Genomic DNA, 23,684 nt, shown 5'->3' with positions numbered 1-23,684 from the left:
TCAATCTCAGATTTGTGGGGGTCTGATTCCCGACACCCCTGCTGATCAGCTGTTTGAAGGGGTTGCAGCACTCATACAAGCATCATCTTCAATATTTACCTGCACACCATCTCCCTTGTAGTGGCGGTAAAATAATTACAACTGCTTGTCACATTCAAATGTATCAATCAGGCCATGAGGGGGAGTAGCGATGGGGGAAAGGAGGAGATGAAGTTGTGCGTTGAGCGTCTAGGCCAAAAGTAATAATTATGCCATTTCAGTTTGCAGCAATAGAGGGCTCATATTATTTACCATCATCAACGTCACCAGGCATGGACAGATGCTCTTTAAATGGATTGCCAACTGCTTTACAAGTTATGGCCCACCACTGTTCAGCTGCTCTGCAGTTATGCAATGGATGAAGCTGATTACAGCAGTGTGGCTCCAACCGAAGATGCGTAGGGAATGTGTGGAACGACTTTCTGCATCAGAGCTACTGCAAAACAGCTGATCAGTGGATGTGCAGAATGTTGGACTCCTGCCAATAAGACAGCGTTGGCCTATCCTAATGATAGGCCATAACTTGTGAAACAGTGGACAACTCCTTTAACAACTACATATGTAGGACCAGATCTGTAAGGGCTTTAAGCCTCCCAATGTTAACTATCCTTTTTATTTCCTTTACATTAGTCTATATTCCCAAGCAGCAGATGCATCATTATGCCATTAACCACGCAAGAAGGAACTATCTTAATAACAAATGTTTTCTAACTGTGAAACTATACTATAATTCCAAAACTAAGCCTCACAAAAGGCATCTTTCATGTCACTTTGAGGGGCACACAACAATCTAGTTTAATGTGATTTCTTAGGTGTCTTGTGGACCTCTTACAAGATTGTCAGTGAAAAACAACATTCAGGACCAGGGCCAGCTCCAGACAGGACGCCAGGTTTGCTGGCCTGTGAAGATATGCAGCTGGTTCTTCTTCCTTGAAGGACTGAAACAAAAGCTCCATAGATGTTTGACTAAAGACCATTCATTTCAGATCAATGAAATAGAGGATATTAAATAGGAAAGCCAAAACTGAGTTTGAGACTTGACCTTTGTTGTTGTGTAACTCAACATGAGGTTCAAGTTTTTATCATAGATTATTTTTAAATAGCTTGGCTAGGCTGCAACTTTAGTATTAGCATGGACAGGCGTCCCAAGGAAAGGGGACATCCAGACCGGCATTGTCATCCCTGGCAGCAGTTCCCTGTCTGTCCACAACTATATCTTAGAATGCAGATACAATTAAAAGTTGTGGCCAGAGTCGATTATAGCTTTTCTGCTGCCTGAGGTGAAAATTGAGATGGCATCCCCAATCCCGTGCCAAATTCTCAATCCAACCTCCATCCACCAGCCCTACTGCTAAAGGCATATTTGAATTGGACATTACATACAGCACCACATGCCTCCTTCATGCAATGAGGTCTCCTCTAATGTAGACATTCTCTTTCGCCATCTTCTCCATTCAGACCGTAATGACAAATTATTTTAGCCATATCTCATCTCTGTAGAGTTATCCTGCTGCCACCTACAATGGTGTGCCCACTGTGCTCCCCAATACCTCCAAATACTAAATTTATGAAACAAGTGCCATACAGATAGTCCCCAAATTGCTCTTGAAAGTCCTACCAATAGTAATAATTCTCTCCCAGAGTTTGCTCATTAGTAATAGTGCCAATAGTGATAATGCTCTCCAAGAGTTCCCTGTTAGTAGCAATGCCCTCCATATTGTAAAAATGCCCCCACAGTATCTCCAGTAGTAATAATGCAGTTATAATGCCCCTTTGTAGTGCCGCCAGTATTTATAATGACCCCCTCTAGTGTCCCCAGTATTTATAATGCTCCAGTAGTGCCCCTAATATATTTAATGCCACCAGTAGTACCTCCAGTATTTATTTCATCAGTAATTAGAATTGCCCCATTTTAGTGCCCCCCCCCGAGTATTTATAAATGCCCCATGTAGTGCCCCCAATGTGTTTAATGTCCTCCAGCAGTGCCCCTGTATTTATAATCCCCTTTCTGTACTGCCTAAAGTAGTGCCCCTGTATTATAATTACCCCCCCCCCCCGCAGTGCCACCTGTATTTAAATGCCCTTCTCTGTATTGCCCGCATTGTTGCCCACTAAATTATTATAATGCCCTATTTAAAATACCCCCTGCTTCTCACTCCATGCCGCCAATTCTATGGGACTGAGTTGTCTGTGTCCCAGTGCAGGCAGTGCAATGACGTAGTCATGCCCACCTGTCCTGGGATGCAGGCAGACATGACCATGTCATCACCCTGTGCAAGACCCGGCACAGGAGGTGGTGATGATTTCTCTGCCTGTGCAATTATACTGCCACATAGGCTTTAGACCTATTGACCTGAGGACTATGAGAGTGAACAGCGGGGACGGGAGCCTTAGGCTCCCTTGCCCCACCGTCAACTACCACTACCTGAGGCAAGATGTGCCCTGATTGTGGTTCTGTTGACAGGAAGGGGGGCCTCACACAATTGCGTGGTGGTCAAGAGCGCCACTGACTATTACTAATATGACTAATTACTGATATGATGGAAAGATTCTTTCTTATAACTGAATACTCTGATAAGCCCTTTAAGTCGTTAGGACATCATAGACAAGAACCCTTTGCTTGACCACTTAGCCAAAATGGAGATCTGCTAAAAAAGGATTTCACAAGCTCTGGCAGATCTGTCTGCTCATGTATTACATGGATGGCCATATAATATAACATTCTCTCGTGGTGGCTTCTACCATGGTATGGCCAGCTGCAGCTCCTGCTGCAAATTGCCAGCTGATTGCGGGGGGTTTCTGAAGCCAGCTTTGATTTCAAAAGGCCCATTCATGTAGAGACAAGTTGATTTTTGCATATTTTAACCACCCGGTGATTTGTACTGTATGTGCAATGGTGTGAAGATATCTACATGGAAAGTTGAAATAGCTTAGTGGAGGCATTTAGTACAAAACATTCAAACTAAAATCCTACAACATCTTCGTATGTCCGTAAAAAATGTCATCTATCATCATGGAACCCGAATATGCAACAGCAAAGCGGCACACTACGCGTCAGCTGATCCCCTTAAATGCAGAAAGGATGAGAATGAAATAAAATGCTACCCAGCGGTTTGGAGGATGACAGATAAGACCAATCCAGCCGAGAGCCCTTTGTGTTGCCGAGGCTGTTGCCTAGCAACCAGAATTTGCAGCTGCCAGACTACAAGCTAGACTATAGTAGTACGTGTGAAGAGGGGAAGGTGCGCCAGCAGCCGCCAGCTCCACTGCGCACAAACATCACGCTGCTGTGGAAGCTTCTAGAAATGCGGATCTTTCCAATCAATGCACTTACAGATGTGAAAGAGAATCATTCTGAGAAAACTCAATCATTTTTATTTTAAAAAATGTGCCTATGAATAATATAGCCAAGGATAGGTGTACAGCTCCATTTTCTCACCTGTTTTCAATTTTTCACACATTTTTATTTAATTTTGCTGCAAATCTTTGATGCAATTTGTTAACTTGTAAAATTTTAAAGGACTGTGCCAAGTTTATAAGTTATCCCTTATCCACAGCATGATCCACGAGCTTATCTCAGAGGATCCTACCACTGGGAACGGGGGTCCCGCATCCATATTTTGATGGAGCGCTAGGTCGAGCTTGCGCCCTGCCCTTCCATCTCTGGCGCTCCCACAGAGAATAAATGGAGGGGCAGGGCACAAGCTCGACCTGGTGCTCCATCAGAACATGGGAACTGTATCAGTGGGGTCCCAGCGCTCAGGCCCCCCAAGCGATTAGCTAGTTATAACTTGTAAACCTGGCACAACCCCTGTAAACCTAAATCAGAGGTGAACCTAATAATAAATGTGGACCTACGTGATATGTGGACCTATGTGATAAGCTCATAGACTGGGCAGTATGGATGTTTGTAGATTTATGAAACTGCCTATAAGTAAAATTGTCCTCGTTTCCATAGCAACAATCACAGCACAGCTTTCACTTTTCAAGAGCACTGTATGAAACTAAGGCTGAGCTGTGATTGGTTGCTATGGATAGCAAAGACAGTTTTCTGAGAGTTTTTTTTTTACTGATGACCTATCCTCTGCATGGGTCATCAGTATCTGATTGTTGGGGGGCTGACACCCAGGACCCTGCCGATCAGCTGTTTGAGAAACTGACGACTAGTGTCACAGCTTTCTCGCAACTTTACCTAGGTCATGTGACGTTACATTCACCTTCTCGGTTGATTGGCAGAAGTCATGGGCGTCGGTGCCTCGCCGATCAGATATCGAAGATCCATCCAGAGAATAGGTCATCAGTAAAAAATAAAAAAAACGATTGGAAAACCCCTTTAAGGTGTTAATGATTTCACTGTTCAGATTACTGAATTCTATCGACTAACCCCTCTAAGGGTACATGCACACGATTAGGATTGCGTGCGGATTTGCGTGCGGAAAATGTACATTATATTCTATGAGAATTTGAAATTCTCAATGCACATGATGCAGATTTTTTCCGCGCGGATTTTGACCTGCAGTGCGGATTTTAAAATCCGCAGCATGTCAATTTATTTTATTTTTCCTGACCGGATTTTCTTCATTCACTTAGTGAAATCCGCATGCGGAAAATCCGCACCGAGTCCGCATGCAAATCCGCACCAATTAATGCGGATTGACCGCACAGATTTGCCTGCGAACACCTGCGGATTTCAGTGCGGATTCTCTGCACATGAATCCTGAACGTGTGCATGTACCCTAATAACGAATTGCTGCGAGAGAAAATATGTTACAGTTATCTTGTAAATAATTCTTGGGTAGAGCAGGGGTGGACATGCCATATGTACAGCTGCCCAGGGGCCCAGAGTGAACAAGTCCTCTGCAATCCTACAAAATGCTTCCTTCTATTAGATTGAATGAAGCAAAAGGCACATGTACTGTACCTTCCTGCACAGGGGCCCATACTGATAAAAGGTTCTGGGAAACCATTTCAAACCAGATTTACTCATCTTGTTGTTGACAAATGGTTGTTTTAGCTTTAACTTTTTTTTCCTCTAAAGGTACTGTATTATGATAGAAATATAGATTTTTATATTTTATATAATATTTTTATACAATATTCTTATACTATTTATAATAATTATCATCTCTATTTGGAAAATATAGACAATTGGAGTCATCACTACAAGAAAAAGCATAAAATTGTATTTATGTTAATACTGATCTCGCAGATATGATAACTAGCAGTTTTACCCCGTGGTCATTAACAATTAATTTAAAATCTGCGCAGCGGTTTGCAGTAAAACAAATTCTGGCATGTTTTTTTTTTTTTTGTGTCATGGCCGTACTTCAGTCATTCCGTGGCCACTACATGTGAACTGACCCTCAGGCCTCATTAACATGGGCTTCATGTGGCTGCATTTATATGGCTGCATTATAGCTGCACATCCCAGGGCAACCATGGGTCAAATTAATCCAAACTCATAGCTTCATTGATCCGTATGATGCTGCGGGTTTGGGTCATTAGAAGCATGATCCGGCTAGGATGTGCAGCTGTAATATGGACTTTAAATCATCTACATTTTGGCCATCTGAATGAGGCCTTAGGAAGACCTCCCATGTACCCTCGAAGTGGAGGTTATTTAACATAGTCAACCGTTAGACACAAATGGAGACAGATGAAGCATGCGTCCAGCAGGAAGATGTAAGCAGGCGTCTGTGGGCTCCGCTGTAAGGAGTCATAGCATCAAAGAATCGAATTTACTAATACATAAGTGTTTATGAGCACCATGGAAAAAACACTGTTGACCCCATCCCTATTGAAAAGCTGGATGAGCTACATGAAACAACAGATGCCAAAGCCCTAAATAATGGTCACCTTTGACATCCAACACAATGGCTTCCCCCATTGATCCTGTTTCCATAGATATTGCTTTTATGCAATCTGAATACTATGCTGAGACTGAAACTTCACACAATCTACTATATCAAAGAATGAACACACGGAAACTCTGAAATCATACATTTGTAGAATTCGCCATAATAACCGGCATGGCGTGCTGCGGCATTAATGTAGTACACTTCTGGACGGACGCCTATTCCCTTTGTGATAGAAGGCTATGCTACACAAATACAATGGTCGGTGAGCTACACTATGAAGGTAACCTGCTGAACATTTGGAGGACTGCTACATGTCTAAGATTTAAGGGATAATGTCAGTAATTTAACAAAATTCTAATTAATATCTAATACTTTATCTATGGCAGACAGATAAAAGCTCAGGGGTGAAAGATAGATGGATGTTAATTACTCTACATAACTATAACGTAAATGTAAGGCCTCCTGCACGCGAACATGTGCTTCCCGTTGCCGTATTGCGGACCGCATTTGCAATACACAGGCACCGTTCCGTGTGCATTCTGCATTACGGATGCGGACCCATTCACTTCAATAGGTCCGCAAATCCGGAGATGCCGAATGGATGCACGGAACCCTACGGGAGCACTACGGAGTGATTCCGTGGGGTTTCGTCCCGTACTTCCGTTCCGCAAAAAGATAGAACATGTCCTATGTTTTTGCAGAACGGCCGGATCTCGGACCCATTAAAGTGAATGGGTCCGCGATCCAATGTGGCTGCCCCACGGACAGTGTTCGTGTATTGCGGCTTGCAAAAAAAGGCCTACGGTTGATAGCAAATTATCTTAAATGGGATCCATTCTCAGACATTGATGGTCTATCAACAGATCCATAAATATCTGATTGGTACCATTCCCCCCTCTTAGACCTGCAGCATATTGAGAATGGGTTTCTGAAGTTTTATGTACACCAAGACCTCTCCAAAAACAACCTCTTTTAGGTGACCGTGGATCCTAAATGACAGCTTTTCAATGCAATTTTAGGTAGTCACTGTATTACTTTTAAAGGGATTTTCCAGGAATTACCCATTGATGATCACAGCACTCCTGCCCATCAGCTGTTTTCACTAGCTGTGACGGCGGAACCAGGTACCGGATCTACACAGCATACAGGTACCGGATCTGCACAGCATACAGGTACCGGATCTGCACAGCATACAGGTACCGGATCTACACAGCATACAGGTACCGGATCTACACAGCATACAGGTACCGGATCTACACAGCATACAGGTACCGGATCTACACAGCATACAGGTACCGGATCTACACAGCATACAGGTACCGGATCTACACAGCATACAGGTACCGGATCTACACAGCATACAGGTACCGGATCTACACAGCATACAGGTACCGGATCTACACAGCATACAGGTACCGGATCTACACAGCATACAGGTACCGGATCTACACAGCATACAGGTACCGGATCTACACAGCATACAGGTACCGGATCTACACAGCATACACTGTGCAGTGGTCATGACTGGTTACTGCAGCACTGCTCTCATCCACTCAACATCCATCATCAAGTCAGAAATCTATATTCTTAACAGAGGTGCACTTATACAATCTGGTCCTCTATTCTCCCTTAGAAGCATTGCTTAAAGTGTATCTAAACGTAAAGAATTTTTTTTTAAAATAGTTTTTCTAATATACTTCATTTATTTATTTTCTAATTTAACCACCAAAAGAGCGTCTGGAAGTTCTGGCCTCCTGAAGCACCATTTTCTACAGCACATACGAATCCATACACCACAGCCATGTATATGGTGTACGGATACCGATTACCTTTATATGCGCTGCAGTGACTGCTGTCCCGACTGGAGTACATCCCCTGCTCCTGCCTGTACCCTGCACCCATGTATGATGCAGCGGTTCCAGCGGAGCACAGCGAGGACGGGCAGGAGCTCTGTTAACAACAACTAATGAGATTTGTTTTACAGCAGGTCCCTAAGTATAGGAAAACAACCTATTGACAGACAGGGGGGAGAGAAGGTGCTGAACTGTCACTCTCACCTATTCTAAGTGGTGTTGTCAGCCTCCAACCTTATCTTTCACTGTAATCCTGCCTGTAATGATAAGGAGATAACTGCTAAGGCGTGATATCAGTCTGATATGAGGTTCAAGGGTCAGAGTGAACACTGCTGATCCTGCCTGTCCTCTCTGTGCTCTTCTGGAACCTCTGCATAGAACATCGCAGGTCTGGGTAGTATCCAGCACTGATAGTCTATGGCAGAAAGTACAGGCAGGAGCAGGGGGATGTACTCCCTTCGGAAAAATACTCACTGCAGTACAAATAACAGCAATCAGTATCTGTACACCTCACACATGGCTGCGCCGTACGGATTCTCCATGTGCTGTAGTGAATGGAGCGTCAGGAGGCATCAACTTCAGGGGCCTCTTTTGATAGCAAAATTGGAAAATAAATAAATGAAGTATATTAGAATAAATAATTATTTTTAGGGTATTTCTAACACTTTAAAAAAATGTTTGTTGAATGTTTAGGTACACTTCACCGTCCCCTAGACAGATTGCTCTACATTACATTTTCAGACAAATGTCCATATGTGTTGAGATCTTGCGCGCGTTCTGTGCTCCACATTTCATCTCCCCCACTCGGCAGATGAACAGGCAGAATTAATGTGCTTGTCTAGCCAGAGTGTCGGTGCAGCTTTTGGCTTTGGGGAGTCTTATTGAAAACAATTAACGTCCATTGATTTCAAAGGGTGTCTTCTGCTGCCTCATTTATAAAAGCACTGACAGCGGTTTCCAGGTCAATAACAGTTGGGGCTGTCTGAATCAGAAGGCTCTCCTTAGAAGGTTATATAAAAGGAGTATACTTCCCCTTTAAGAACACATGTCCTTTTAAGAGGCTTGGATGTGTGGCGAGCCTATGTTCTGATATATAGAAGTATTTTTTGCTAAGGCACTAATTAATGTATGTGTGTCTAATTTACATTGTAATCCATGAGTCTGCAGCAGTTGATAAAGTTCAAGATATGGGCAAGGAGGCTTAATGTAAAGATTATTCTTGGCGTTCCGTCAATTCAGCTATTTTTGAAAGGCTCGCTATATTAATCTTTTCAAATGATTTCACGGATCTCAACGCTCCAGCGCTATATGTCAGTATCCTTAAATTTTACCAGCTGCCAGAGACTTCCACACTTAGAGATGTCCTGGCAATTTCTTAGGTCAGGATTTAGAGCGAGACGTGATTCAGGAGCTTCACTGATAATTAAAGTGTATCGGTACTCTGTAGAGTATTTTATCTGGTGTACGCTTACATGACTATGAAGGCAGCCATCGTTCCTGAAGTGTGAACAACAACTAATGAGATTTGTTTTTCGGCAGGTCCCTCAGTATAGGAAAACAACCGATTGAGAGTGTTGTGGTCATGCTTTGTGAGAGAGAGGAGGGAGAGAAGGTGCTGAACTGTCACTCTCACCTATTCTAAGTGGTGTTATCAGCCTTCAACCTTATCATAGAGGTGTGATCTTTCACTGTAATCCTGCCTGTAATGATAATGAGATGACTGCTCAGGTGTGATCTCTACAAAACAAGTGTCAGTCTGATGTGAGGTTCAAGGGTCAGTGTGAAAACTGAAAGATCTTAGGATTTTATGAAATTTTGGTTTAAACAATACATTGTCTGATGATAGATACCCTTTAAACTCTAGATCGTCCATTGGTGAATCTCAATAAATACGTTAAGGAACTGCTTACAAAAGGAAAATTATCGAAATGACGCCCTTTTAAAGCAGGTGTATTCTGATAAGGTTGGAATAATTATTCAACTTCCTTGACATCCCATCCATTCATTACAGAATGTCAGAAAACTGATCTGATGCTTTACTAGATTGGTCCTGCCAGGGATAGTGATTTTTTTTTATAAAAGCAAGGGTATGGCTGCACAAGGCAGAATTTCCGGAGCAAAAGCTGCAATGAATCGGTGGCAAAATACCCAGGGCTGCAGAGGGTGAAATCTGTATCCACAGCATACATTGACATGCTGCATATTTTTTATGCAATGTGTATGAGATTTGTTTTTCACTTTTCTGCTGCTGTAAAACACTGCTGACTTGCTGCGCGTAAATCCACTGTGGCAAAACCTTAGTGTATGGTTCAGTGTGAGTAGGGAATTGCCATTTAGCATTTTCCTAATACAGGGATGCTCAACCTGTGGACCTCCAGCTGTTTTAAAACTACAACTCCCACCATGCCCTGATGAAGGCTGATAGATGTAGGCTGTTTAGGCATGCTGGAAGTTGTAGTTCTGACATAGTACTGAAGAAGAAGAAGGGAAACCAACTTTGAAAGACATTGACTTTTATGCTTTTTACTCACTTTAAACTCTTTTTCTGCAGGTACGGTAGTGCCTGTCATTTTTATTTTTTCTACTAAGATTCTTAATTCTGGTCTTCGTTATCAGAAGATTCAGCATAAGGGTATGGCCGCTGAAGCAGGAGCTTGGATTGAATGGAACTAATTCTGCAACAAAATCTGCCACCTATGAAGACATCCTAATGTTGCCTATAGGGGGCGCTGCATAGTTCTACTTTAGAAGGAAAAAGTGTCTATTCTGCAAGTAGGCAATAACAAATGTCTATACAAAGAATGAATATTTACATTGGTTTTCATCCAAGGAATTCAATGTGCTGTATTTTTCAGTCTATAAGATGCACTTTTCCCCCAAAAAAATTGAAGAAAAGAGGCAGTGTGTCTTATAGTCTGAATGCTAATGACTGCTTCCATTATGGAATCTGTCATTAGCATGAGGGAGGCATGGGGAAGTGAGGGCAGCGCTACGCTTGCTGTACTCACCTTTCCTGTTCTTGCAGGTCCCGCTGTGTCCTGACCGTGCACAGCGGGACCTGAAAGAAGTGATGGAGCCGTGTGTCTTGGACCTGCAGCGCTATCTGGAGCAAGCGAGGTAAGCTTATTATTTTTTTTGTAATGTCTGATCTGAGGTTAGAGGAGGGTCTGATCTGAGGCTGATGGGGGCTGGGGGGTCCAATCTGAGGCTGATTGGGTGTGATCTGAGTCTGATAGGGGCTGAGGGGGTTGATGGGGCTGATTTGAGGCTAATGGAGGCTGGGGGGTCTGATATGGGTCTGAAATGAGGCTGATGGAGGTTGAGGGGGTCTGATGGAGCTTGAGGGTCTGATTTTGGGGGCTGATCTGAGGTCTGATGAAGAATGCGGTCTGATTTGGGGGTCTAATGAGGGTCTGATCTGAGGTCTGATGAAAAATGGGGATCTGATTTGGGGGTCTGATGGAAAATATTTGTTTTCCTCCTCCAAATCCTAGGTGCGTCATATAGGCTGAAAAATAAAGTAAGTTGTATGTTCTGTCTACGGCAGGTAAAATAGGGCAGAGATGCCTGTTGTCTTTTAATAAGATATTAAAAACATATTTTGTGATTACCTATACTAGGTAATTTCAGGATTTGGCTTAGTGTTACAGCATACAATATTCTTCATAGGAAGACTATTTTGCCATTAGAGGTCCTGGATTCACAATGCTTACCCAAGTTACCCAATACCAAAGCCTTATATACATTTTATAATAGGTCTTATGATTCGGCAGCATAGCCCTTTCTTCAATTTTCAAGATAAATTATGTATCAAGTAAGTTAAAAGGGTTTTTTGAATCTTCTGTATAGGTCATCAGTATCTTTAAAAGGGGTTGTCCAAGTTATATTTATTGATGACCTAACCTCGGGAGAGGTCATCAATATCGGATCGGCTGGGGTCTGACACGCGGCACCCCCGCCGATCAAACAGCTGATCAGGTGGGGGTGCCGGGTGTCGGACCCCAGCCGATCTGATATTGATGACCTATCCTGAGGATAGGTCATCAATAAATATAACTTGGACAACCCCTTTAATGGAAATGAATCATCAGAAAATGACCAACTGTTTAAATCAAATTTTTGTGTTAAGCATATTATTATTTTTATACAGTTTCAGCATTTGGGTTTCTATTTTCCATGTTACTATCTATATTGAAGTCTTTATGCTTCTATTGAGCCTCATGGTGGGCTGACACTTCCTGTTCTGTGGAGTTCACTTCTCAGCGGCCATCTCTAGTGTTGTTCTGGCAGGGAACAGCCTGCTGGGTCTGCCTGGATCCGACACTGCCACAGGACACTGCATTCCCGTCCGGCCCCATTGAACTATAATGGGGACCAGTGGAGACCCTGTTGCAATCCGGCAAACATGGCAAGAATTGGCCTGGACAAAAACTGCTGTGTTCCCGTCCAAAAACCAGACAGGATAGCAGTGTCTTCTGGAAATGTCAGATCAAGAAAAACCCAGCAGGCTGTTCCTTGACATAAAAGCCTGAAGGATCTCACAAGGATAGTGATAAACTAGCCTTATACAGCTAGAGGCAGATACAGGTTCACACCATTGACAATAGATGGTCATACGTAGCTCACCACCTAGCTTTACATAGCTTTACCAGCAAACTCTATACAGGTCACAGAGCATGCGCACTACCCTCACCACCCAAAAGTCCCAGTCACCCACAAAAGTCCCAGGATCTTTTCTGAACTGCTGTTACCAAGATGGCCAACCCCATTATCATGTAAACAAAATAGGGCCAACTTCACACTTCAGTTATTTCAATCAGTTATTGTGAGCCAAAACCAGTAGTGAAACCTACTCAGGGATTAGGTGTAATGTAAAGATTTGCACCTATTTGTGTTTTGACCCACACCTGGATTTGGCTCACAATAATGGATTGAAATAACTGACCAAGTAACTGAAATGGGAACTCAGCCTAAGCTGGTAAGATTCCAACAAGTATAGAAAACCACTCAGGCAGCATTGAAGACATTTAAAATAAATAATCTTGGAAGTGGCGGGGGGAAAAAGGGGCGAGTATACATTTTTTTTTTGTTATTTTACCACATTTACCGCTGCTGCAGTTTTTTTTTTAATTCAACTTTAAGGTGTACCACTGCGTACCTTCTCATGTCTGAAGTGACTTCATACTGTCATCCCATCACTTCTCCATTTAGGGTTTGACTGGCCCACCAGAGTACCAAAGGTTCCTCCGGGGGGCCCAAGCTCTGACTCCTAATAAAACAGGGCCCCTAAAGTCTAGAATCAGACAAGTGCATCTCGAGCTACGATTGTAATAAGATCAGAAGTAGACATAACATATGTGCAGACTGTGCAGCTGCACAGGTGCTTACGAGGAAAAGGGGTCCACAACCTTCTTTTCAAAAAAGTATCAGGGCATCCTAATGCCTACCTCATGTATGTAAAGAACTGTTTAACTATTGTCATAGAGGTTAACATTATCCTAGCCGTTATGAAAAGGAGCCCACATTGTTTTGTTGCACTCTTGTATGAAAGGCTGTTGCAGACCATGAGGGTGGGCCCTCAGGATCATTTCCTCTGGTGGGCCCAAGGAACTTCAATTCGATGCTGGCTCCATTATATAATCCTCAGTAGCTCAGACTTTCCTGCTATGTTGAATACCTACCCATTTCGGATTTTAAGAGCTATGTAGAGTATAAACCCATAAAGCTTTACGAAAGTTGAGCTGCATTGTAGAAAACTATCCATGTATTGTCTGGTTTAGTAATAGTCTTTAATACTTTCAATATGCTTTCCATTCATTCTTCAGCTCAGAGAACAAAAGAACAATTCATAATTGTCTTAGCAGGAGAAGCAAATGTTATATTTTCAGAAAAGTACAGTTATGTTGGCTGCCAGGATAGAAAATCCAAATGTAATTTTTGAATGTTCTAATTAATATGCACTCTATATATTAGGGGACACATTTCCTTTGTTCCGAAAGCGGCTTAAATCTTTATTGTAATGGCTGGCTACACTTTATTAGGACCTGGTGGTGCGCGAAGATATAAAAATGAAGTGAGAGAAGGTTTACCTTGATTTATGAGGTTACACCGTTGACCTCGGTAAAAAATAAATAAAAAATACATTACACATAACCTCCTTGTCTGCTCTCCTATTACAATACATCTGCCAGAGAACATACAACTCATGTCACTTGACGTGCACTGCTATTAACTCTGTTGCAATAAAACTAATAGTCCAATCTTTTTACTATTTTACTATCATTTTATGCCATCCAATTATTGATTAAAGTTCATAAATAATTTGTTACAAACATAACAGGAATCATGAAAAACACCACAATAAAACACAAATTGCTTCCCATCATTAATTTTTCATCTTGATAAAAGTCTGATGAGCCAAATGAAAATATGTCAGATGGCTTGAAGCTCTTAACATGGGTCACCCAAATATTTGTTAGGCTAACTTTATAATAAAAATTAAGCTATAATTATTTGGACAGAAAAAAATGTTTGAGTATATACTGTAGTACAGAATATTAAAGAGGTTTTCTTTGATTTTCATATTGATGGCCTAACCCAGGAGTCAGGTCCCCACCGATCAGCTGTATGATGAGGCCACAAAACTCTTTGAGCATATAGGCCTCTTCCTCCTAGGCCATGTGATATTTATTTTACTCACTTATATAGCGCTGACATATTCCCCAGTTCCATCACATTCATCAATCACATGGCCTAGACGCAGCCAAGTCCCATTCTACTGAATCGGCTAAGCTGTGATACCAAGCACAGCTGCTATTAAATGGACGACACCATTCTTGGTAAGGTGTGAGGTGGCTGCGGTGCTCACTGAAGAGCTGTGGCTTTCTCAGCTGATCGCCGGGGTTGCCAGGATTCGGACCCCTGCCAATCTCATATTGATGAACTATCCTGAGTATAGACCATAGTTACATAGTTACTACGGTTGAAAAAATACATAAGTTCATCAAGTTCAACCAAGATATAGGTGGCGATGTGAATATAAAAATCCCAGAAAACCCCTTTAAGATGATCGCACCTTAAAGATATGGTGATATTGGGAACTACCTAGATGAAGGAAGCAATCAAAAAAATCTGTCAATAAATGTCAAAATCTCCCCCTACCTGTTTTCCATCCAAGGTGTACAGCTTTTTGACCACTCCAGTCTCCAGTTTAATGGCATCAGTGATATCGGTGAGGACTTGTTCAAAGGAATGAGCCGTCTTCTTGTTGAGCAGGACACGTACAGCCTTACGAGGCTTTACTCCACTACGAATGATCGTTACCAACTTGGGGCGGACAAAGTCCTTGTTCTCCCTGGACTGGGAGTTGTTACAGCTACCCAGGGACTGTGGGCTCTTTTGAGTGGCGGACGTCTTCACATTCACTGACCAGTTTGGATTGACATTCTTTGTGTATTCTAATTTCTTGAAAAAGTTGTCAGATGAGCAAACATAGCTTCCTCCTAAAAGGTATGATACAAAAGTAGAAATTTAATAACATAAAAAAGTTCACTTTATTTCCAGCTTTGCATGTAGTGGTAGTAGTTCTCTTGCTTTAAAGAGAAATTTCAATTTGGGGCCCACTAGACAAATAAAGAAAGTAAACAAAAAATGACCCTTAAACCCCTCCATCCACCAATTCCTATCCTAGTGAGTGGTACGACTGAGGTTCATTCAAGTAAGGGTGCATTCACACGACTGTATGTATTTTGCGGTCTGCATAACGTGGATCTGCAACAGATGGTGTCCGCGTGACATGCGTGTAGCATCCATATTTTTTTTGCAGATCCAGTGTAACTACCGTATGTCTATCCTGGTCCACAAAATGGATAAGAATAGGACACGTTCTATCTTTTTTGCGGGGCTACGGAATGGACATAATGGATGCGGTCGTGTGAAAAGAGTTCACATTTCAGTTATTTGGTCAGTTATTTCCATCAGTTATTGTGAGCCAAAACCAATAGTGAAGCCTATACAGAGCTCAGGTGTAATGATTTGATTTGTACCTATTCTGTGTTTTTGACCAGTCCTGGTTTTGGCTCCCAATAACTGAAATAACTGACCAAATAACTGAAGTGTGAACTTGGCCTAATTAAAGTAGGGCCAATAGTTTGGGCTGGCCATTTTCGAATCCAAATAAAAATGTTTTGTCCCTTGCCCTTGTGTTAATATTTTCCGGCCTTTAGTAACTTTTGGTAAAAAGGAAAAATATCTAAAAGTAAAACATGCTTGATTTTTGGAAATATACAGTATACTGTATATCTTAAATAGGAATAGCCCAGCAATGTGGTTACACAGACTATTGGCTATATGGTGGAAGGAGCATAAACAAAATAAGTTCATGCTGAAGTATATGATCTTTGTTAGTTCATAATACACAACCGAGCCATTGCGACCTAAAAACATATTGCAAACTAGTATTTAAATCCAAAATGGACACAATATAATAAAAGTTATTAACATCTCTAGTGACATAAAAAAAAACATACAAACATTAAAGCTGAGAAATGGGGATCATTCTAAATTAAAGTGATATTATACCTACTATAAATAGAAAAATGGAAGCTCTTTGCCCACATTTTGATCAAACTTGTGTCGGGCCCATCTACCAGGCGTCAAAGTGGCTTCCGCAGACAGGTGCCTAACACTAATATACTGCCTCTCTTGGCCTTATATAAGCCTACATTTTCAGGGCAGTGTAGGAACCAGCTACATTTGTACTCTGCTCAGAAGCCCCAAGCAGATGGGCGTTGCTCAGTCTAAAAGAGGCACTACCCTCAATATATACTATACGAAAATTTAGACTGGTACATTCATATTCATAGTCATATCCATAAAGCAAACATGGTAGCTGGGCCCGACACAAGTTTGATAAAAATGTGCGCAAAGAGCTTCCATTTTTCCATTTATAGTAGGTATAATACCACTTTCATTTAGAATGATCCCCATTTATCAGCTTTAATGTTTGTATGTGAAAAGTTGCACAGACATTTTTTTTATCAACCATGTTTGCTTGATAAATATGCACCTGTGACTATGAATATGAATGTGCCAGTCTAAATTTTCATGTAGTAGAAATAAATAAAAAAGCCAGGATGAATTGGACGAAAGACGAAAGAACATTAATAAAATTGGAGTCATACCATAAAATGCCAACCTAAATGCGACATGTTAAACCCAGGAAAGTGGATCACCATCTAAGACCCCAACACATATTTCAAGGTTTACTGATGCTTACAGCAAAACTCTATTTACACCTATAACAAGGGGCATCCACTGTCTCTAGAAGAAAACAAGCACCAACATAGAGGGGGTACTTTACCGTAAAAGCAGTGAGACTATGATACTTTCTGCCACCCAATGGTGTGATTACTTCCTTGAAAGCCATTGTATTACAAGCTATGGATTACTAGATAACTGGAGATGGGTCATTGATTAAGGTTTGCTATTTGAAGTCAAGATATCATTTTCCTGCTATTAGGCAAATGGCAACTGCCTCATGGGAGTTTTTCTCTAATCTTAACTAACACTAGGATGATTGAGGAAAACTGTTGGTGCTCCATGCAGACCACTGAGGACAACATAAGTCTAATGAACATTGCAGACTTAGGGTACATTCACACAACCATATTTTGGTCCACCACTAATCCACATGTTTTGAAGATCACACACGGAACCATTCATTTCTATTGAGCCCAAAAAAATGCGGACAGCACACACATATCATCCGTGTGTTGTCCGTATCCATGAGGCTGAGCTGCAAATTATAGAACATATACTAATCTTGCCCGTTTTCGATGGGGCCCACGAAACGTGTGGAATGGACACGGATCAAATCCATATTTTACAGACCACAAGACAGATACGGTAGTGGAGCCTACACAGAGGTAAGGGATAATGGAAAGATTTGCACCCGTCCTGTATTTTTGACCTGCACCTGGTTTTGGCTCACAATCACGATGGAAATCACTGATCAAACACTGACCAAACATTGACTGTGTGAAAACGGCCTTACAATGCCGGTTAAGTTCTGCTGGATTTGAAATTTTCTCCAGAATGAAAGGTATCTTTAAATATACCCAGGCAGAGGGATTACTCTACACTTTGATTATATCTTACAGTTCAGCACAAATCATTTCTGTATAGAGGGTTGTAGTCAATGGAGTATATTCAGACCATGGTCTGGTTACCAGTGGGGTACCTCAGGGATCTGTTCTGGGACCCATATTGTTTAATATCTTTATCAGCGAAATTGCAGAAGGCCTCGATGGTAAGGTGTGTCTTTTTGCTGATGACACAAAGATTTGTAACCGGGTTGATGTTCCAGGAGGGATACACCAAATGGAAAAGGACTTAGGAAAACTAGAGGAATGGTCAGAAATCTGGCAACTAAAATTTAATGTTGATAAGTGCAAGATAATGCACCTGGGACGTAAAAACCCAAGAGCAGAATATACAATCAGTGATACAGTCCTAACCTCAGTATCTGAGAAAAGGGATTTAGGGGTCACAGTCCTAACCTCAGTATCTGAGGAAAGGGATTTAGGGGTCATTATTTCAGAAGACTTAAAGGTAGGCAGACAATGTCATAGAGCAGCAGGAAATGCTAGCAGATTGCTTGGTTGTATAGGGAGAGGCATTACTAGTAGAAAGAGGGAGGTGCTCATGCCGCTCTACAGAGCACTAGTGAGACCTCATTTGGAGTATTGTGCTCAGTACTGGAGACCATATCTCTAGAAGGATATTTATACTTTGGAGAGAGTACAGAGAAGAGCTACTAAACTGGTACATGGATTGCAGGATAAAACTTACCGGGAAAGATTAAAAGGACCTTAACATGTATAGCTTGGAAGAAAGACGAGACAGAGGGGATATGATAGAAACTTTTAAATACATAAAGGGAATCAACAAGGTAAAAGAGGGGAGAAGATTTAAAAGAAGAAAAACTGCTACAAGAGGACATCGTTTTAAATTAGAGGAGCAAAGGTTTAAAAGTAATATCAGGAAGTATTACTTTACTGAGAGAGTAGTGGATGCATGGAATAGCCTTCCTGCAGAAGTGGTAGCTGCAAATACAGTGAAGGAGTTTAAACATGCATGGGATAGGCATAAGGCCATCCTTCATATAAGATAGGGCCAGGGGCTAGTCATAGTATTCAGTATATTGGGCAGACTAGATGGGCCAAATGGTTCTTATCTGCCGGTACATTCTATGTTTCTATGATTCTATGTATGTAGCATGTAACTTTTTTGAATTAACATTGCATTGCTGAATTGCTGTATTCCGGTGTGATTTGGAGCCAATCCACCTTCATGGTAGTCTTAGAGCAGGGATCAGCATCTTCTGGCACCCCAGCTGTTTTAAAACTACAACTCCCAGAAGGCTCCATTCACTTCTGTGAGAGTTACAAGAGCAGCCGAGGTGTGCATGCTGAGGATTGTAGTTTCACAGCAGCTGGAGTGCTGTCGGTTGCTGACCCCAGTCTTAGGTTAGTCTCACGTTTGCGGCAGAGATCTCTGGCAGGCTGTTCTGGTAGAGAACAGCCTGCTGAAGTTCTCCCAATCTGGCATTGCTGGATACTGCCACATGCCCGTCAAACTCCATAGAATATAGTGGAGTCTGGCAGAAACCTGGCCACTGCAAATATGCAGAGAATTGGCTTATCCAGCCGATTTTTTACATTTTCTGCCGAATCAGCCTTAAGGTCCATTCCGCAAATTGCAAATCCACAAAACACGGACACAGATTATGTGTGTTCCGCATTTTGCAGACCGCACATGATAGAAATGCCTATTCTTCTCCATGGTTGCGGACAATAATAGGACATTGTCAATATTATTGTGGGGCTGGGGAACAGAACTACGGATGCGGATAGCACACAGTGGGCTGTGCGCTTCTTTTGCAGCCCTATTGAAATGAATGGGTCTGCACCTGTTCCGCAAAATTGCAAAACGGATGCGGACCCATTCATATAGACATGTGAATGGACCCTTAGAGGGAGGCAGCTCCACCATGATACTGTTAGGCTCAACATGACATAAAGCATACGTTTGTCTTTCCTTTCTCCAGCTCTACGTGAGGCATTGCTTTTGAGGCCTCTTATTGAGGAATCTCCCATCTTAAGAGTTTGGAAGATTAATAAGACAGATCTTTTCCCACCGTATTTTGCCAGCACATTATTTAATTGCAGAACTTCATATCTTCTAAAGAGGTTAACTTCAGATCCCGTTGACATCAAAGACACAAAATAACGTCTATTTTTGAATACACAGAGACCCTCAAATGTTAAGCAGTCCATGTAAAACATATAAGGCTACCAACCAGCTATTGACTATATAATGGACGGTAAGTGGGAAGACCATGTATCCAGCAGCAAGCGACTATTGTATCAAGACAAACCTGAATCTGTTACCATAGAAACAATGCGCGTTCAATCGGCTTCTGCAAAACATGTCTGCAGCTACAAGACGGGGTTAGAGACCTTCAGTTCTATTAACGGCATTTATTTATGTCTTGGAATATCAAGACCGAAGCGGCACATAACTGGGGCTATTACCTAACATTTTTGGAAGCACAGGAGAAACTAGGGCTTCTTATAGGATTAGCATTGCTTGCCAGTCCCTCTAAACCCATATCATACCCCATCCATTTTAATTTCTTTCAGCTCCTGGGCCTCAATGGGATTTGCAAATTAATTGGAGCGGTTTTAGCGTTGCTGAAAAAGAGCACACGCTTATCTAAACAGCCCCTTCATTCCTGCAGCCTGTATCCTATTCATGAAAGCTCCACGGCGTGACTGTCAGAAAATTCTGCCACATCCCGCCCGCTCTCATTTATAAATATGTATGCTAAAAAATTCTGTTTTATACCTTCCTGCCAGCACTTCCCGCTTTAATATATTCCCCTTTTCAGACCTATCACTAGGCAGTACAGATTGTGGGCTAGGATTTATTTGTAATTTTAATTGGAAATCATTATTAGACAATGCAGCTAATTACTCAAAGATCAACACAGAATAGACAGAATATTTAGATTGTGCCCCTCTTCTATAATGTATGCCGGATTTCCTCATTTCAGTCCATGCCATGATCGATATAAGAGACACAGGTCGGTGGCATTTAAGAAAAAGTTCAATAATTCGTTTTATATGCATTTTTGACATTGACAATACAGCGGGGGAGATTTATCAAAACTGGTGTAAAGGAAAACTAACTTAGTTGTCCATAGCAACCAATCAGATTCTATCATTTTTTAAAGGAGCTCCCAAAAAGGTGGATTCTGATTGGTTGCTATGGTTAACTAATGGCGGGTTTTCATTCACGCTATGGAATTGCGTTATTGGGTTTCCATTATAGCAGAATTATAACAGAATATAACAGAATGGAATGCAAAACGGAAGCATTTAAGAAGCATTCCATTTTGCTTTGTCCTAATACATGTCTACGGGGATAAATATAGGTTCTGTTTGGTTCAAAGGAAAAAATTAGTCCCATCTACATTTTTATAGGGGTTGTCGGAAATCAATGGCTGCCAATGTTAGTCCCCTCTGTCTGTAAACCCTAAAGCAGCGACGTAGGGGAATTTTGACATGTGGACCCTCTTTGTCAAAGCCTTGTCTATTCCACTGGACATTTTTTGTCACCGGGATTCTGTGTATAGAGCTGAGGACATGCGCTTCTAGATCGCCGCTAGCACATCCGCAATACCCAGTCCCCGTAGCTCTGTGTGCTTTTATTGTGAAAAAGAACCCCAGATTTGATACATATGCAAATTAACCTGAGATGAGTCCTGTCCCTGACTCATCCCACGTACAGGAGTCATCTCAGGTTAATTTGCATATGTATCAAATCAGTTTTTTTACACAATAAAAGCAACACAGAGCTATGGGGACTGGATATTGCGGATGTGCTAGCGGTCAAGCAACCCATGTCCTCCGCTCTATACCCAAAATCCAGATGACAGGTTCCCTTTAGGCTCCAAGTTTTGCAAAGTCTAGCACCAGTGGTCTGTCTTTTTGAGGATGAGTGGCCATCCTGCAAGACAGAGCCTCTTTATTCAGGAAGTAATGGCATATCCTATCCTACCATCACTTTTAGGGTGGTTTCACATGAAATGAAGGGTGTTTTTTTGCGGGGGCGAACACTTTTGATAGAGTCAAGGCCAGGAGTGAATTCAAAATGAATGAGAAATATAAAGGCAGGACTCCTGCTGGATTGTCCTGGCTTTGGCTCAAAAAAATGGTGCGTGTCAAACCACCCATACTGTGGAAAAAAACCTTTAATCTAGCAAACCAATGCAAACTGTGCTTTACTTAACATAGCTGTAAGGTTAAACAGATTGTCCAGTTCCTGCCTTACTAATATAAACTCTGATCCATGAAATGACATTGGAAAACATTGTCATGGAAAAGCTGTGCCACCTGCCATTACAATGCAGAATCTGCCTCTTTTTTACTAGATGGAGTAGAAGGCAGAAGGAAGCTGATCTGCCAAGTCAGCAGAGAAAAGGACAGATGGGCCAAGGGTAATGACAGCACAGAAGATGCAGTGAAACTAATGACTGATTATATGCTTTTTTTTCTTATATGGGCATGAAAGAAACATTCTAGTGTTGCACAGCTGATTTACTGCACTGGCACACAAGCATAAAACTTACTTGAAAATTATTTTGCTTATTTACATGCTGTAATAGGTTATTGTGTATCACATACTGTTCTTAAGGCATTCAGGCTTTTTGACACAGTTTTTGAAGCCAAATCAAGAGTGAGTCATAAAAGAAGAGAAAGTATTAAGGACTGATACTACTTCTCTTTTTTTAATCCTGATTTTCGCTTCAAAAACTGCATTAAAAAAAATGAAAGTGTGGCGGTACCTTTAAAGGGATGCCAAATACATATCATTTTTTGCAATAAAACCCTTTTTTTTTTTAAAGAAAAAAATGTTTTTGCATTGCCGCTTCCCAAGACCCATAACCTTTTTTATTTTTTCTTTCTATGGAGTTGTGTGAGCTCTTGATTTTTTGCGGTAATACTTGTATTTTTAATTGGTATCATTTTAGAGTAAATGGCTCTTTTTGATCGCTTGTTATTAAGTTTTTTCGGTGGCAACTAAGAAGAAATTAGCAATTTTGTCTTTTTTTTTTATGGGATAATTTACATGATATTTATGAAGTCCGGGTCGTTACAGATGCAGCAATACCAAACATATGAGGAAGAATTTTTTTTTTGCAATTTTTTTTATTTAAAAGTGTATTTTTTTATTTTTCTTAACTTTTTTTTTTACCAATTAATAGTCCCACAAGGGACCTATAAGACAGCTTTTTGATTGCTTTTAAAATGCAATGCACTATCCCTATAATGCATTGCATTTTAATGGCAATGCTATTCTGACATTGACCAGCAGGCTGCGCCAGAGAGGTGCAGCCTGCTAGAAATTACTGAAGGCTGGTCTGGGGCCTACATCAGACCCCAGGCAGCCTTCACACACATCGGCACCCCGCGATCGCATTTGCGGGGTGCCGATGGGAGACTGTCACGGCTGAGGATGGGAAAACCCTCAGCCGTGCGATGCAAGAAGATGTTAATGGATACTCAGCCAGAACAATGGAAATAGGGAGCAGGTCACCTCCTATTGCGTCCCTAATCTGACCCTAACTCCTAACCGTATGAGCCAACCCTGATGGTTGGAGGAACCTAATAGTCCCTGCTAGCCCTCAGGGTGGCCCTGGACTAGGAGCTGGGTAGACAACCTGTTCCTCCTGAACGCGGAGAAACAGGAGTCTAAAGTGGCCAAGCTATAAAGAAAGGGGAACAGAAACAGTCATATGGCAATGGCAGGTAAGTGCAACTAGTACCACACCTACCTGCCACAGACACAGAGCCTGGAACCCAAGTAT

The 23,684-nt window shown here is 41.7% G+C and overlaps 1 protein-coding gene across 2 annotated transcripts in view; it reads right to left on the bottom strand.

Moving 5' to 3' along the window:
- Positions 1-23,684, bottom strand: part of DCX (doublecortin) — a 121,162-nt gene that overhangs the window by 80,325 nt on the left and 17,153 nt on the right. For both annotated transcript variants that reach the window (XM_044268355.1, XM_044268356.1), the window contains exon 3: positions 14,912-15,252. In XM_044268355.1, coding sequence (XP_044124290.1) covers positions 14,912-15,252 — 341 coding nt within the window. The remainder of the gene's footprint in view (positions 1-14,911; positions 15,253-23,684) is intronic.

Source organism: Bufo gargarizans, chromosome 9 (genome assembly GCF_014858855.1).
Source record: "Bufo gargarizans isolate SCDJY-AF-19 chromosome 9, ASM1485885v1, whole genome shotgun sequence".
NCBI classification, from domain to species: Eukaryota; Metazoa; Chordata; class Amphibia; order Anura; family Bufonidae; genus Bufo; species Bufo gargarizans.
Note: the sequence above shows the minus strand (reverse complement) of the source record. Positions and strands in the feature narration are given on the sequence as shown.